At 47.5% G+C, this 16,988-nt stretch overlaps 1 protein-coding gene across 3 annotated transcripts in view; it reads right to left on the bottom strand.

Annotated features, from left to right (window-relative positions):
• Clpb (ClpB homolog, mitochondrial AAA ATPase chaperonin) overlaps positions 1-16,988 on the bottom strand; it is a 123,929-nt gene that overhangs the window by 47,328 nt on the left and 59,613 nt on the right. For all 3 annotated transcript variants that reach the window (XM_005368790.3, XM_026790099.1, XM_005368791.2), the window contains exon 5: positions 12,352-12,480. In XM_005368790.3, coding sequence (XP_005368847.1) covers positions 12,352-12,480 — 129 coding nt within the window. The remainder of the gene's footprint in view (positions 1-12,351; positions 12,481-16,988) is intronic.

Here is a 16,988-nt window from a genome sequence, read left to right as displayed (position 1 = left end):
GTTTTGGTCGGGCAGTGGTGGCACACGGCTTTAATCCCAGCACTCGGGAGGCAGAGGCAGGCGGATCTATGTGAGTTTGAGGCCACCCTGGTCTACAAGAGCTAGTTGCAGGACAGGCTCCAAAGCGACAGAGGAACCCTGTCTAGAAAAAAAAACAAAAAAAACCAAAAAAAACCAAAAATTCCTGCTCTAGTTAACCGCAAGGAGGAAAAAGAAGAAATACAATAGAGAGAACGGACAATACTTTGGTTGAAGCTGGTGTGGGAATTAAGACTTTTATCACTGAAAACTCTTGAAGTCTGTGTTATGTGCAACCATTAATTGTTCAAAAACAAGAATAAAAACAAAGTATGCATAAAATATCTCTGAGAGTGTTCTAGGCAGAGTATGCCCACAATGAAGTTCCCAAGTCCTGTGAGCCTGTGAATATATCATGGGGACATGAACGGGCTTTAATGCTACAGGCACAATTAAGTTTGGTTATCAGTTTAGCTCCGAGATACCTTATGCTATCCAGTTTAGTCCAATACAACTACAGGGTCTTTCTAAAGGGAGGAAGAGGGGGAAAGAATGCCAAGGTGATGAAATATGAAAGAAACTCAATTGGCCATTGCTATTTGGAGGTGGCTGGTCTCCAAAGCAGGGAATGAAGGCCCAATATGGAGTGGACAAAGTGGGAGGACAGGCTCTTTACTAGAGTCTCCCAAAAGGAAGGCATCTCTGAAGACACCTTGATTTCACCCTAGTGAAACCCACTTCACAACCGCACGATGACACTCATGTGGTTGTCTCCCATGGTGCTAACTGCTAACAACAGGCATAGGGCAGACCATAGGAAAAGTTACAAAGCCTGCCCTGAGGAGGACCAGAGATGTGGCAGGGACACCTCTTTCCCACCATGTATCCTCCTTTGATAAACTCCTTTCCTAAAATGCTCTATGAAACTTTATAGTGTATCTTTGTAAAAGTAAAAATCATCATGGTCAAAGATACACACATGACAATCACTTCAAAACTGTTTTGACTACAAATTTATCCTGGTTCTTCCATCCTAGAGGCCTTCAGCACTCAAGTCTCCTTAACAGTCCGGCGGGGGCCATTTTCCTAGCATCTCTACACAGCATACAGGCTCAGGGCTTGTTTTGGTTCCACTTCCTAGAGTAGCTTTGTCCTTTCCTTTGCCTCCCTTCAATCTGGGCCTGCAGTTCCACCTAACACAATGCCTGTTTCAACGCCAGAATGGGTCTTCCGCCTCCTTGTCCTCAGTTATCATCAAGGAAGACAAGAGTCTATTTTATTGCCTGTGCTTATTTATAAATTAATTTAGTCAGCAATTACTTATTGTCATGTGCTAAATCAGTTGAGATTCTGGGAACCTAAGCAACCACGTCCATACTCTGTATCTGAGAATGTGCTTCAGTGGGAAGGAGATATTTCAGTTCTGAGTAAGCGTGGTGAAAAAAATCAGCCAGGATGCTTGAAGATTACCAGAGAAGCCTAAAACAAAGATGATGGTGATCAGCTGCAGAAAGAGAGATAATAGTTGCTGAATAAATAGGAAAATTTAGATTTACAGGCACTTGAGCAAATCATAAGGTAAATGTTCATTCAAAGTTGCAAAATATCATAATGGAAAGTCTGGGTACCACAAGCTAACTTATTTTAGGACAGCAAACTGACGCTATTAAAAAGGAGGTTGGACAGGGTGTCAGAATGACGTACGTGCCAGACCCCAACACCCAGGCAGCACTTCCTACCACACAGGGATCCATTACTTCCAAGGGGGTCCCTGAAGGCTTTCTCAGTGGCAAGTTCCCTTCTGTTATAATGAAAAGAATTCATTTTCAACATGCAGTTCAGAAAGGAGCATGTGGCTCAAGCTCACAGAGAATATCCTTGCTGGGTTCCTCCAGGACACGGTCAGGCTTCTGTGCAGAGGAAAGAGCACAGGAATGCTAGAATCAAGACTCCTTTCTGGGAGGCAATCTTGGTTCCCACTCATATCTAGTCTACCCTTTCACTGGTATTCAGTAGGCACTGACGTTCAATTTGATACCTTCCCTTCCTAAAGCACGGTCTCTCTTCTTCCTCTCTAAGACATGCCCTAGAGGGGTATAAATAAGCCAGCAAGCACAGCTGGCCTTGGGAACTGTTTCCAGGTACTGTGCAGGTGAAGGAATGGAACCCGGAACGACCTGCCTAGCCAATGCTGACCTCTCCTTCACCCAGGGGAGGCCTGGCTTCCAGCTGCTACTGATGGCGGTGATGAGCTCATGCCGGATGCCAGCCAGGCTCATCTGACGACTGCTTGGAGCCCATTAGAGCCTTGATGAAATGCGGGTGCCTGGATGGCAGATGGTTCTGGAAAGCCATGGTGACCAGACTCTTGTCTCCAGCTCAGCCACTCACTGATTGCATAGGCCCTAGGGTACAGAAGGACCTCACCCTGGGGATGAGCAAAGGAAGTTTCATTCTGACCTGGTTGAGTGCTGAGGGCAGGACTCAGGATCATGGTGGTCCTACATGGCACCTGATCCAAGATGTGAACTGCAATGGTAATACCACAGAACAGTGGTTCTCAACCTGTGGTCACATAGCAGATGTCCTGAATATCAGATATTTATATTATGATTCATTTTAGTAACAAAATCAGTTATGGAGTAGCAATGAAATAATTTTATGGTTGGGGGTCACTATAACATGAGGAACTGTATTAAGGGGTCACAGATTGAGCAAGGTCGAGAACCACTGCCATCAAACTTTCCTACTTGTTAGTGTCCTTGGATCCATGATTGCTGGTCCCTGAGGGTGACGAGTGGCCCTCTCCCTCCACAGGGTTGTCTCAAACTAGATGACATTCAAGTATCTACATTTCAGATCTCAGCACACGTGGGTTTGTTCAGAAGACTTCCCTCAGCCCCTTGGATTAGGTTTTCATTATCCTCTTGTAGTACCTTCTACTCTTCTGCAATAATAGTACTTATATTATTAGCTAATAATTTAGTAATTATTTGTCTAATGTTTCTACTCTGACAAATTTTAAGCTTTTCAAGGGATGGGATATGCAACAGATATTTGTTAAGATAATATGATGAAATTAATTAAAATGTCATTAAGAGTAAGAGAATGTTTACAGTTAAATTTTTAATAGCATTCTTTAAAATATTTTTATTTATGTGGGTGTATGAGTCACATATGCATAGGCGACTGTGGAAGCCAGAAAAGGATGTAGGGTGCCTTGGAGCTGGAGTTACAGGTAGTTATGGGAAGCTCACACTGGGTGAGGGAATGAGCTCAGGTCTTCTATAAGGGCAGCAAGTGCTCTTAGGCAGCGATCCATTTCTCCAGTCTCTCAATAGCGCTCTTGAAAAAGAACTGATATCACTGATGGGTCATCTCATCTGCCATGCTAGACGAGGAGCTGATTCTAGTTCTCTTGGCTTTCTGACTTGTTTCCAAGTAGCCAGCCGCCCATCCAAGCCAGAATTGTTCAGTTTGGAATGGTATGGAAGAGTTTTTCTTTTTCAACAGCTTTACTGAAATATAATTTACATGCCATGAAGTTTGCCCATCCAAAGTATGCAATTTAATGCTTTTTAGCATAAAGACAGAACCATACAACCATCACCATAATCTACTTTAGAATATTTTCATGCAAATCTGTGCCTATTACCTGCCCCCTACTTCCCCTAGACAACTGCTATCACAAAGGTTTTCTGTCTATGCCAAGCAAAAGGAGGTGTTTTTTGTTAGCAGTATGATCTCTTCATTTTATAACTAAAAAAGTGATGCCGGAGAGGGGCTGTGATCACAAAGATGAGACAAGGCAGAGCTGGGGTGGATCACAGTTCCCGGTGCCTGCAGCCTCTGACCCCTCTACATGCAGCATGATTATGTCCTGAACGACGATCTTGAGGGCAGAGGCTATCTTATCTTCTGCTCATCGGTCTCCCCTCTGCCCAGAGGACCAGCACAGCAGTGACGCTTAATGTGGGGGCCATGAACTAGTGCCATTTGGTGAACCTCACCATCTGTCCTCTAGAAGACACTTTCAGAGTCATTTTATATCTATGGACACTAATAACAAAGATGGGCATGTAGTTGGCATTTCTCTTGAAAACATCCCTTTTTCTAATAATTCATTTTGATTGTACTTAAGTATTATTGTTTCTCAGCATAATTTTGGCTAAAATCAAGTGTAGAAGATAGTGGTTTGTGATGAACAGATGAAAACAGATACCAATCTTTTGCAGATGATGTGAGATGCACTGCCTTAGCACAGCACCTCCTCCCATTTCCTGGGCCCTTGCTTCGTTCCTTTTGTTGGGCTTGCATCAGTGGGGACCTTCAGCTATACTGCCCATGGACAATGTGCAGCCTTAGCCATCCCCAAGAAAATGACCTCCACTCTTCCTGTTCAAACCTACCCAGCCCAACTGCCTGCCCTGCTAGCCATCTTGACTGGGAAGCACCAAGTTCCTTGTCAGTAACTGTGAGTTGCCTTCCCTATGCTCACTGTGGACTGTCTGAGAGATAAGGTCTTTGTGGCCACAGGACTCCATGTGCTGGCAGGAAAGAGACAGATAACAATGACACAAACAGATCTGCATGGTGTGGGAGAATTGTCTGTATTCTGTCAATCTTGTTTTAAGAAAACGCTGATTGGCCAGGCAGGAAGTATAGGTGGGTCAGCCAGACAGGAAGCAGAGGCGGGGCGATGAGAACAGGAGACTGCTAGGAAGGAGGAAGCCCATTCCTCCCATTCCAGCCCAGACCACCAAGAGGCAAGACCTGCCTGGCTGAGAAAGGTACATAGTCATGTGGCTAGCATAGATAAGAACAATGGGCTAATATAAGCTTCAAGAGCTAATAAGTAGCCTGAGCTAATGGGCCAATCAGCATTATAACTTATGGAGATCTCTCTGTGATTTTCTTTGGGGCTTGCTGGCTGTGGGGTATAGGGCAGGACAGAAACCCCAAGCAGCCTGGCCCTCATGTTACATCTGCAGGTGCCAAGTTAAGTGCCACGAGGAAGGCGAAGTAGGGTAACAGGATAAAGTGGCACTGGAGCAACTTTTACTAGGGTAGCTTGGGAAGTCCCTGAGACAGGACATTTGAGTAAGGCCTGAAGATGGGGTGGCCATCCTTTGGAGACAACGAGGGCTTAGTTTTTCTGAAGAAGACTGACATCCAGGGAGAGCAGTGACATGAAGCTGCAGAGCTCTAGGTGACAAAGGGCTTTTAAGGCTCTGGTAAGGAGTCTGGCATTTGTTGTTACTTCAATGGTGGGGTCAAAGTTGTTGTTTTTTTTTTTTTTTTTTAAGTAGGAAACTGGTTTTTAAAGTTGTTTGTTTTTTTTTTTCCAGACAGGGTTTCTCTGTATAGCCCTGGCTGTCCTGGAACTTGCTCTGTGGATCAGGCCAGCCTCGAATCTGCCTCCTGACAGCTAGGATTAAAGGCATGTGCCACCACTGTCTGGCTGGGACATGACATATTAAGGGCAATAATCCCTTTGGCTGTGACTTGGTGGAGGCTTGAGGGGACAGGAATAAACTGTGAAAATAGTCTTCTCAGGGCAGTACACGAGAAATGATGGGGCCAGGGACAACCAACAGGACTTACTAAAGTACTGTCCATGGAATGGAAGAGAAAAGAGTTCAGGATGACTTAAGCTTTGGATCTGAAAATCAAGACAATGACGGTACTACCATTTAAGTAATTTTAACACTGACGTTAACAGTTGAAGTTCAGGAAACAAGAGAAGCTGAGAAAGCAGAATGATGGGGGGGCAATTATTCCTTTGAAAATTTTAGTCACTATGACATGCAAGAAATCGGATGAGCTCTAGAGGTAGCTATGAGGCTTGTTTTTCTTTTAATGAATGAGATGAAGGCACATTTTCACACTGGCGCACACGAGCATCTAGGGAAGGAGAAAGAAGTAAGGCAGGAGAGGAAGGCATGAATTGGGGAGCAGAGTTCTTGAGAAAGAAGAACCAGAGCCCCCGAAGGGCTGGTCTCAGGAAGTGCTTCAGTACTGCAGCCAGGCAGGTGGGAAGATGGCAGCAGTGAGGAAGATCCCTTCTGACTACAGGACCTTCTTTGTGAAATAGGAGAAGGAAACAACTTGGGAGTTCATAAGGGAGGGCCTAGAGATCAGAGGAGAAAAAAAAGGACCGAGGAGCTGTCTTGGTGCCCCATCCCGCACCATGCAAGATTTATGGTCATATATGTGGAGTGAGTTCAGGATGTGCAGGACTCACAGAGAGAAAAGCAAAAGCATGGAAGGGTACAGTTACCCTGGAAGTCCCTGCCTGTCCTCGTCCAGTCACCCGACGGTCTCTAGGTCACCCTCTGCTACACAGAAAGTTCAGGCTAGCCTGGAACACATTAGGGTTGCATCTCAAAACCATCTAAGCAACCAAACAAATACTTCCACAAAACCTCTCATGTTATTCCTGAAAATGTCATCGTTTGCCCTAGAGGGAACTTCTTTAGCACAACCCTTCAGCAGCCAGTTCTTGCTTTCCATTCTCGACCAGACACCAGGGTCCCCACCCTTCTGAATTACCTGTGTGCTGTGGAGAGTGGACTATGCCTCATCTTCCATGTTTTGAACACAGGCCCCCTCTAGTTACTGCCCTTGCCAGCCTGGGGACTGCGCATCTACCCTTGCAGAGTAAATACCATCTCCTAGACCAGGCTTTCCTTGCCTTATTGGAGACTCAGAAAGCTCTGTTTATGGCAAGGTTTTGTTGTACAGCCCAGAGAATCTTTGAACTCAATACATAGCCCTGCTGCTCACACTTATGATTCTATTGCCTCAGGCCTCCAGGTGTTGTGATTACAGGTGTGTCTTACTACAACCCCCTCATCTTTTTTAGGCAGGGTCTCATATATCATATAGCCCAGGCTGGCCTCAAACTCTGGATCCTCCTGTCTCTATCTCCTAAGTGCTGGGATGACAACAGGTATTCTACAACATGCAGCTTAAGATCTCTGTGATCTCACAGCACATTCTTTAGATCTCCACTATCATATCAGAGTCATAGCTTTTATTTTTATTTATTTTTTTATTTTTGAGACAGGGTCTCTCTATAGCTTTTGGTGCCTGTCCTAGAACTAGCTCTTGTAGACCAGGCTGGTCTCGAACTCACTGAGATCCACTTGCCTATGCCTCCCAAGTGCTGGGATTAAAGGTGTGCGCTACCATCGCCGGCTCAAAGTCATTGTTAAATGTCTGGTTTTCTTATAAACTGAGTTCCTTAATGGCAACACCCAGATCTGGATCAGAGTTATTGGCCTGATGCCTGGGTTGAGACCTGTGACAGGAGAGGTGCTCAGCAAATGTCTCTCTCCCATTCCCGTCCTTTCTACATGCTTTGTCATATCTTCCCACCATGATGGTCTAAAGCCTTGGAAACTGTGAGCAAAGTGAATTCTTTCCCTTTAATACTTATACTGGTATTTTGCCACAGCAATAAAAAATTTAACTACTATAGCAAATGCTTGATAGATGATAGAAGAGACTTAGCAGAGGCTGCACGGAACACCAAGGCTGGAGGAGGGTCCTGAGAGCAGCTGTGGTAGCTGCTCTGTTTTATGGACAGTGAGAAAGGGTTTGCACAAAGGAGAATTGTGGGTGGCAGAACCAGAACCTGTGATCCTTGTCTGCACTGCTGGGTGTGAAGTTTCAACAGAGGGAAGACAGCCCCAGGCAAAGAAAGCTGCCGGTGCAACATCTGCTGGTGTAGACAGATGGACACACAGTGAAGTGGAACAAGAAACAGAACGCCGAGTTTTGGTCCTGACGATGGGCTAACCACAGGCTGCTGCAGGAGGATGTCAGCACTGGAAAGGCTCTTTGCCTCAGGATGCTGGCAGGTTAACACCAACGATCCAGCCAGGCACTCAGCGAAGGGGTCAAAGAGGAACCTTGAAAGTGGGAAGGAAAGGCTGAGGGAGGCCTGGGGAGGATGGATTAGATTTCTGAAGGGCCAGGCATTCTGAGGTAAGGGGCACCGTGGTGCAACAGGGAGGAGCAGTGGGAAGAAGAGACAGAGAGGCAGCAGGACACTAAGAACGGGTGGGTCAGGAAGCCATGCAGGGCTTTCAGAGATTTGTTAGTGCATCCAAAAATATACACACGGTAGTGTGCCAGTGTGTAGGTAAAGAGGTGGAGGTGAAAAGCTAGGTAGACTCTTGGTGTGCACTCTACCTTAGTTTAGTAAGTGATGCTGTGCTCTAATCTCAGGGGCAGGGAGGATGGAAGCAGAACTGGGGATTGGCTGGTAGAAAGAAACTCACCCGCCTGAGAAGGCCCCAATGGGACACAGGGCAGAAGGAGCTGCGCAAGTAGAGGGAGGCGGGAACGTGGGGTGGGTGCCGGAGGCTGCCGGAAGAACAGCTAAGTGTCAGGCTGATACAAACGGTATTATCACCTCTGCCAAGAGTGTCACTGGTATACAGTGAATACCTCAGGGCTTTGGGCTTACTTCTCTGAAGGAACTAAGTCAAAGCCCCGTGATTAGAGGTGTGCTTCAGGCAGACAGGTGCCCATGGGAGCGCATTCCTGTGAGCTCACCAGCTCTGGGTGTGCTGAGATGCGTCTATGGGACTTCGCTGCCGGTCACAGTGCCCACCTGCCCTCCTCCATCTTTCCTTGTACTTGAAAGTGTGGCAGCACAACCTTCCTGTTCTAAGAAAACAACACCCCGAGGCAGCAGCACCAAGGATGAGAACATACTGTCAGTATACTTCTTGTAGGATAGAAAGACTGCCACCAGTTAATTCAAATCCTACATGAGAACTGTCTCCCCATTGCTCTTGCTGGAAAGGGGATCGCGCACTCCTCCAGGAGTCTTTCTGTAACGTGTTCCACCTCCCTGCTCTGTGACAAGAAGGCATTTCCTCTTTCATGTACACAGTGCCCCTTATTCAACACCCACTGCCATGGCCGGTTACACATCTGTCAGCATCAGAGTCTTAGGGTCAGAGATGGTGTGCCTGACCCTTAACATGTCCCGAGGTCCATGATTTCAGAGATAGCAAATAGTTCAACATGGGATGTAACAGAGACACGCTTTAAAGTCAAGTCCGTCTCCAAAGCATGTACCTTTTCACGGCGACGGGGTCACTGGAAAATGATCCTGAGCATCTGTGGTGAGCTTTCGGAAAACACGGCACAGTTCATAGGAGGAAGGAGGTACCCAAACAGGTGGACAAGCAGAAAAGGCTTCCCAAGAGAGGGGGTGAAAAGTGAGGAAAGGCAACAGCACTCTAGGCCGCGGGGATGGTGCAGGCAGAGAAGCAGGAAGAGAAATGGAGTTACAGCTGCCCACCCAGAGTATAACTATCTCAGTCGTCACGGTAACTGCTATGGACAATAGAAACATGTCTGTCAGCTTGGATCTGAGAATTCATGCAGCTACATAAAAACACTTTCATGTAGAGGCCATGAAAGCAGAGTGAAACAGGGAATGAAACAACCAGTGCGACAGAAGGAGGGAGAGAGAAATGATCCAGGAGCACGATACAAGAACCCCGTTATTACATACATTTGATATACCCCAATAAAAATGAAAAAAAGAGTAACTACTTGTCACAGAGCATCTACCATGTGTCTGCCAGGGACTTTACACCTGTTACTAATCTCCACATAGTCCTATGAAGGAGGTGTCATCTGACAAATCAACCAAGGATAACCTGTAGGTTATCGAAAGCTCGATCCCAACCCAGATTAGCTGATTCTGAAGCCCGGGGTGTGTTTTCTACTACTCCATGCTGCCTCCTACAGGCTGGAAGTGTCTACATCCTCAGCTTGATGTTGTTGCCTGATCCTCTTCACAGCTCAGAGAACAAGCAGCAAGAGTGTTACCCCCTGTAGACCTTGTGAGCAGACAGTCTTTGTGCCTAGGCCTGTCTTGGGTCTTGCAGAAAGAACCTTCTTCTTTGCTACAGCAAAGCTGGTGGCCAGAGCACTCCGGTAAAGCTGATGGGCAGGAAGGCAGACCCTTCGGAAAAGGTCAGCAGAGGTCAAAGACTTTGGAAATGTTACAGACAAGAGCCCTTAGGACAAGAGAGCAGGATCCTGCCTCTTGGTTGGCTGGTCACACACACTGGTAGAGTAAGGGAGGTCAAGAAGGGGAGAGGGGTCAGAAATTGGCAGGCCTGCAGGCCCTGAGTGACAGCAACTTGTTCAGGTCTAGAAGGGAGGAACAAGCAGGCTAATGGCTTTGACCCTCGAGGCTGGGAAACTAGGGCAGGGTATAAATGATGACTCCTAAAGAGGCAGGTGGGAGAAATGCAGAGGTGGGGGCGCAGGGTATCCGTTCCAAGTCACCGGGCAGGAAAGCGTGTCCCCGGAACAGCTCAAAGGGCTAGCCTTGGCCTGGGGGGGAGGTGGACGGAGCCTCATAAAAGGCCCTCGCTTCTTCATTTCAAAGGTGTTCGATCTGCAAGCGGGTGCGAAGGCCCCTTGTAGAATGAACGCTGTCATCTGTCTGGTGGCCGGGGAAGCAGGGACAGGAACCTCGGGAAGGGGGGGTGAAGGCTCCTTGTAGAATGAACGCTGTCTGGGGGCCGGGGGAGCAGGGACAGGAACCTCGGGAAGGGGGGGTGAAGGCTCCTTGTAGAATGAACGCTGTCTGGGGGCCGGGGGAGCAGGGACAGGAACCTCGGGAGGGGGGGTGAAGGCTCCTTGTAGAATGAACGCTGTCTGGGGGCCGGGGGAGCAGGGACAGGAACCAGGAGACAATGATGGGGCGCACGGATTAGAAGGCATAGGAGAGAGAAGCCCCACACGCACGTTCTGACGCTTAGCTGCAATGTCTCACCAGAGAGCTTTCCAAAGGACAGTCACCCTACTCTACCTGGCAGAGCAGGTTTCCAGGTACACTTACAGACCAAGGCACGCTTTAGGGCTGGCCCCTTGAAGGGTGAGGGCATGGGCAAGGCCTGGTTATGAAACCAGTGTGCCTATGGCTTGACAGGAGGTGGCAAGGCTGGGTTCCTGGGAAGTGTCCCAAATCAAGGACATGACATAGGCTGGAAGATCATTGGGATCCTGGACCTGGAAGGCACAGGCTCGGGGACAGGATGAACTTCCTGTGAAGGCTGACTGGAAAAAGTGGTAGGAAATACAAAGTGACCACAGCTCACTAAAAAGGTGTTCCCATGGAGCTGACTACCTGAGGAAGGAGTGGGATCCCTCAGACTACCAATCTTGGAGAGATTTCTGCTGTCAGGGACTCAAAGGGTGGTCTAGTTCTTTTGGTCCCCATGGAGAAGGAAGGAGGACCTGAGGTTCTAGCCCAAGAATGGGTCTGGCCTTCAGACAGTAGCAGGGAGTGAATGAATAGCATTCTCATGCTGGGATCCGGGTCCTCCACATGCTGGCTCTAATCTCATGCCATTACCTCACCAGGGATCCAGGTCCTCCACATGCTGGCTCTAATCTTTCAGAAGCTGGATGGGGATAAGGGGAACTAAGAAGGAAATGGCCATATGAAGGTGTCTGGCAGTGAACTCTGTACCAGATTTGGAAAGAACCAGCCCAGCCAGAGTCTGGAGCATTCTATTTCTGTAATGAAACTGATGCACTTGAAAGGGAGGCCATTCATTGTTCAGCAGATAGTTACAGAACACTCACTACATGGCATAAACTATGATGGTCCTAAGGATACTTAGTAAGTCAATACAGTCTGTACTAGAAGGGGCAAGTCAAATGAGAAGCCTTCTGCTTTGGTATTGTTGCTAGCTTTGGAGACAGGCTTAGTTATAGACTGCAGATTAGCGTGGAATTCACTATGAAGCCCAGGCTGCCTCAAACTTAAGATCCCTGTCCCAGGCCCTGACTATAAGTGTGAGTGTGAACAGGACACCAGGTCAGAGTAACAGACCTACGTGAGACTGCAGTGAGGCCGAGATCACAGCAACTCTGTGACACAGGTTAGTAGGGTTTTGTTCTCCTGGTCCTGCTCTGGAAATCACAAGAGAACGAGTCGACACTTTTGGGAAGAGCCATCAATGACGAAAACTCTCACAGTGGGGCTGAAGAAACAGCTTAGCAATGAGGACCCAAGTTCAGTTCCTAGTGCCCATGCTGCTTTTGTAATTCCAGCTCCAGGAAGATCCAATGCCACTCAGCTCTGAGGACACCTGGATGCAGGTGCACACACCTACTCCCCCACATAATTTAAAAAAAGTCTTTAAAAAACAGTCACAACTTATCACAGACAGGGTGGAGGACAACCCCCTCCCTGCCCCCAATACACACATGGTCACTGTTATTCTTCGGATTAGCTCAAGCAGAGTAACAGGATCACTTTCCCCTGCCAGCCACAGCTCTCACCTCCATCTAGTAGCTCCTTGACAATGCGGTAGTCGTCGGCCAGGACGGCATAGTGCAGAGCTGTGCAGCCCTTGAAGCTAGCACGGTTGTTTAGCCGGTTGTTGAAGTCGTCCTCACGAGTGACTAGGACTGAGGGACCAAAAACAAAACAAGATAAAACAAAAAAAACCGACAAGCAAAAAACCAACCAAACAACAACAACAACAACAACAAAAAAAAAACCCCACAATCCTCCATTAGCAACAAATTAGTCTGTACATGCTCATGATTTTTGTCTACTTTCCCTACCCACTTCTCCCTTTAGGTGGGTAGGTAGGTAGGTAGGTAGGTCTGTGTGTGTGCGCGCACCCGCTTGCTTACAGGGTCTCACTATGAAGAGTAGACTGGCCCAGACTCTCAGTGCGGGACTAGAGTATGTACCATCCTTTGGCTCTCTGGCCATTTTGTTTTTCCCTGAGATGGGGTCTCATTATGTGTCCCAGAATGGTCCTCAACTCACAGTGCTGCTCCTGCCTCTGTCTCCCACGAGCTGGGATTCCAGGTGTGAGCCATGTGTCCAGCTTCATTTGCCTTTTGATTTCCTCATGTTTTTGAGGTAACATTTCTTTGTGTACCTCAGGCTGGTCCTCTTGTTTCAGCTGCTTGAGTGCCTGGCTCTTCAATATTTTATCTATGAACTTCTAAACATTAAGTAGCATCTACACTGTGGAGGAGGTAAAACAGCCTGGTTTGTTTCATGAGTATGGTCCCTGACCTCAGCTGACTGAAAAGGCAGATGATAAACAGGCTGTAGAGTGCTGCAGATAAATCCTATGCTGGGGTAAAATGGAAGGACACAGAAAGCCAGGGCAAACGGCTGAGAGAGAGAGAGAGAGAGAGAATAAAGAAGGTGGAGGGTGGGATGTCGAGAACAGGGAAGGGGTGGCGGGAACAGGGAAAGGCAAGAGGATGTTTGAGGCAGAAGAGTCACACACCTCTACTGCTTACAATTCAGTAAGTAACTTAAAGCTTAAAATTTGATTTACCAAATCAAGTAAAAATTGAAACTACAGAAGGAAACAAAGAAGAAAAAGGGCCTCATAGCTCAGTGACCTGAGAAGGAGCAAGCACATCTGGTCTAGCTCGTCAGGGATTGCACACGGTGCCTGAGTGTGCGTTCCCTACCAAGTCGGAATTTACTGTACCTCTCATTTGCTTTTTGGTCTGTTTTGGTAGTGCTGAGGTTGAACCTGGTGTTGACCACATCCTTGTGCATGACAGACAGAGTTCTACCAATAAGCTCCATCCTAGTTCTGCAATCTGATTTCCTACCCTTCAAAACTCTCTATAAACATCCTCTGGACACTAAGGACAGACAGACCTGTCATGGGAGCTGAGCGTGCAAACCCTCAGGCACTATTCATGTGCCTTCTTTTCTCTCTCCTGTCTTATTAAAATAAAACCTGAAACTGTTCTCACTTTCTAAGACCTCTGGGTGAGTGGATATACACATATCTGCTTATGAGACTGGTTCTGGCTTATGTTGTTACCCAGACACCTTTAGATCAGCTAACAAACTAGAAGGTTCAACCCTTTGGGGCATCCCCCGGGAAGCAAGGCCGCACAGAACAGCTTGTTTCCCTCATCTGGAAACTACCCCAGAACCCAATTTTCCTTAATGCTATCTCCTAGCTCATTTTGTTGGGAGTAGAATCGAGGATCCAGGATCTGCCTGCTTGTGCCAGTTCTCTCCTGTCCCCTGGCACTAATCCTGTAAAGGGCAGGCTCCTGCTGCCTGGAGGGATAAAAGGTCGCGTACAAGGCAAAAAGTGACATTGCCTAGATAGCAGCACCAAGCAATTATTCCTACGCCACTCTTTCTGAGTGTTTTCAGAATCAACTGAAAGTGTGTTCCCTCTTGGAATACTGAAGACACTATCTAAATACAGATCTAAAAGCAAAAATGTCCAGTCTCAGATTTTAGACAAGAACGTGGGAGCTCCCTCACTTGGCTAGTCAATGGTGTGTGAGGAGCGCAGAGGTGAGGTGGAAGGTGTGTGAGGAGCGCAGGGGTGAGGTGGAAGGTGTGTGAGGAGCGCAGAGGTGAGGTGGAAGGTGTGTGAGGAGCGCAGGGGTGAGGTGGAAGGTGTGTGAGGAGCGCAGAGGTGAGGTGCAAGGGCTGCCTGAGTCTAGCAGTCAGAATCACCAGCGGTGAGAACCAGAACCAGGGTGAGTAGCATTCTCCCCTCACAGCGCCAATGAAAGAATCCAGCACAGAGAAAGCCGAGCCTGGAGGCTATACCAGCCTTAGACTCTTGCATTCTCTCCTTTTCTTGTTCTGGCAACACAGTAAGACATTCGGTGGAAGCTGGCATTACCATGTGATAGCCTGAGGTGTGTAGCCGCACCCTAACAAGCCAGTATGAGTGGAAACACTTCAAACCTTTGGCCAAAATGAAGATGGTGGAACTCAGAGCTGGAGACCAGACCACACTACGGACCCCAGCAGTATAATGTGACTTTCTCCTGGGCGTCAGAAGCAGGCAGCAAGAAAGTGTCTGAGCAGCTAGGGTTAGATCAGCCTCTGGGCACACAAGGGGCCTCTGAATTAGCCTAGCCTCTGGGCACACGTGAGGGGTTATCTAGATTAGCCTAGCCTCTGGGCACACGTGAGGGGTTATCTAGATTAGCCTAGCCTCTGGGCACATGTGAGGGGTTACCTATATTAGCAAGGCCTGTGTGTGTGTGTGTGTGTGTGTGTGTGTGTGTGTGTGTGTGATGTATCTATGCTTTTCCTGTGTGAGCCCTTTAGGAGATCAATGAGAGGAACCAGCCCTTAGTCAAAAATCCCACTAGTTACTTTTAGTTACCCCATCATACTGGGGATCTTGTTTCTAGCCCACTGCAGGTTAGGAGAAGGAAATAAGGCTGGGTGGACACTTCCGAGGCAAGCAGATTGATCACAATCAAACGCTGGCCAGGCAGGGAGGGAAAAGAACAGGACAATGAAAAGCTGAAAAAGGATTCCAAGCCCAGCACCTCAAAAGGCCCTAAGGGCATCTCTGAACTGCCACACAGGACATTAACTGCTGGATATAATGATAAACCTGAAGAAAAGTGATAGTTGGCTCAAGAAAACAAGAAGGGTATAATCCATTTTACAAAGAAAGCCCATCACTCATTGGGCAAACAAGTGTAATGAGTGCCCGTGCACGGTGGTAGCTTCTGCAGACGCAATCACGAATGAATAGGGCGATTTCTGACTTTACGAATTAACTGTCTGATTCGAGAATCAAATCAATAATGTGTCTTCACAAGTGTGACAAGGCTATGCACACAGGGTGCTCATCACAAAGGGCAGGTGACTTCAGCAGAGAACCAGCATCACAGGCCGTGAGAGCCCCGTGAGAGGCCCGTGAGAGCCCCGTGAGAGGCCCGTGAGAGCCCTGTTCCTCAAATGTCCTGTTCCTCTGTGGTCTCCCTCTCACCCCTGCCTTCCTAATGCTTGTTCTTATCTTGGAACTTCTGACTCAGCTGGAATCCGACCCATCCTGAACTGTCAGTTGGCCAGGTGATCCTGCCTGAGTTGAGGCAGGTATTGTCCCAGAGACATTCCACAGTAACCACCTGCTGTGTGGCTGGGCTTGCCTACCAGCTGGAGACGAGTGTCCCTACTTTCTTCATCAGTACACTCTGGGCTAAAGACAGCATAGCAGAGCTGAGCTGTAAACGCCTGACAAATGCTTGTTGAAGCAGCAAGTAGAAATAAACTGAGTGCTTCTTTTATGAAAATCAAAGATGTAAAATACACCAAAATCCAAAAAAATTTTTTTTTTATTCCAAATCCTTTTTCAGTGCTGACAACTTTCTGGGAAACAGAGGCAGAGGGTTACAAACTTGAAGCTATCCTGAACTACATACGACAACCTTGTATCAAAAAAATTCCTGATTTTAGGGCATGGAGTTTGTATTTTTGGATCAGGGGTGTTCAACTAATAAACTTTATACACAAACATTCCAAGTTTCAAACAAACTCCTAAATCTGATTTTCTTCTGGTGTCAAGCATTTTGGATTAAATATATTCAACATCTCATACAAATAAGGTCCAGATATTTCTGTTTGTGGAAAACAATAACAGTATCTATAAACAAATGTCTAGTGACCGCAGCACAGAATGGCTGGTAACTGAGCAGGCTCTGGAGCCAGACCACTTGTGTTTGAATCCTGAATTTGCTTTGCACGTTCAAATGGTTTACTTGACCTATCTGTGCCAAACTCCTGTCTGTAAATGGAAAGAAAGAACAGGAGGCTCTTGCTGGGCTGCTCTAGGTGTGGTAACACAGCATCTGGTCTCAGTGCCAGCCGTGACCCTTTTTATCTAGTCTCCCAGTAAGGCACAGGCGCAGGACACTGCAGGTGGGAGAACCACCGCCTGTTCTGCATAGTGTCACCTGGCAGTGTCTACTTAGTGCTGTGTCATGCTGGTGTTCTCCAGAAAGATCACTCCAGAGCTGGGCGCGCACACACACACACACATACACATACACACACACACAGACACACAGACACACAGACACACACACACACACACACACACACACACACACACTTCAGAACTGCTGCCCACTCCAGAGCTGGGCGCGCACACACACACACA

Source organism: Microtus ochrogaster, unplaced genomic scaffold (genome assembly GCF_000317375.1).
Source record: "Microtus ochrogaster isolate Prairie Vole_2 unplaced genomic scaffold, MicOch1.0 UNK41, whole genome shotgun sequence".
NCBI lineage: Eukaryota > Metazoa > Chordata > Mammalia > Rodentia > Cricetidae > Microtus > Microtus ochrogaster.
The sequence above is the reverse complement of the archived record's forward strand: the minus strand, read 5'-3'. Positions and strand labels throughout refer to the sequence as shown.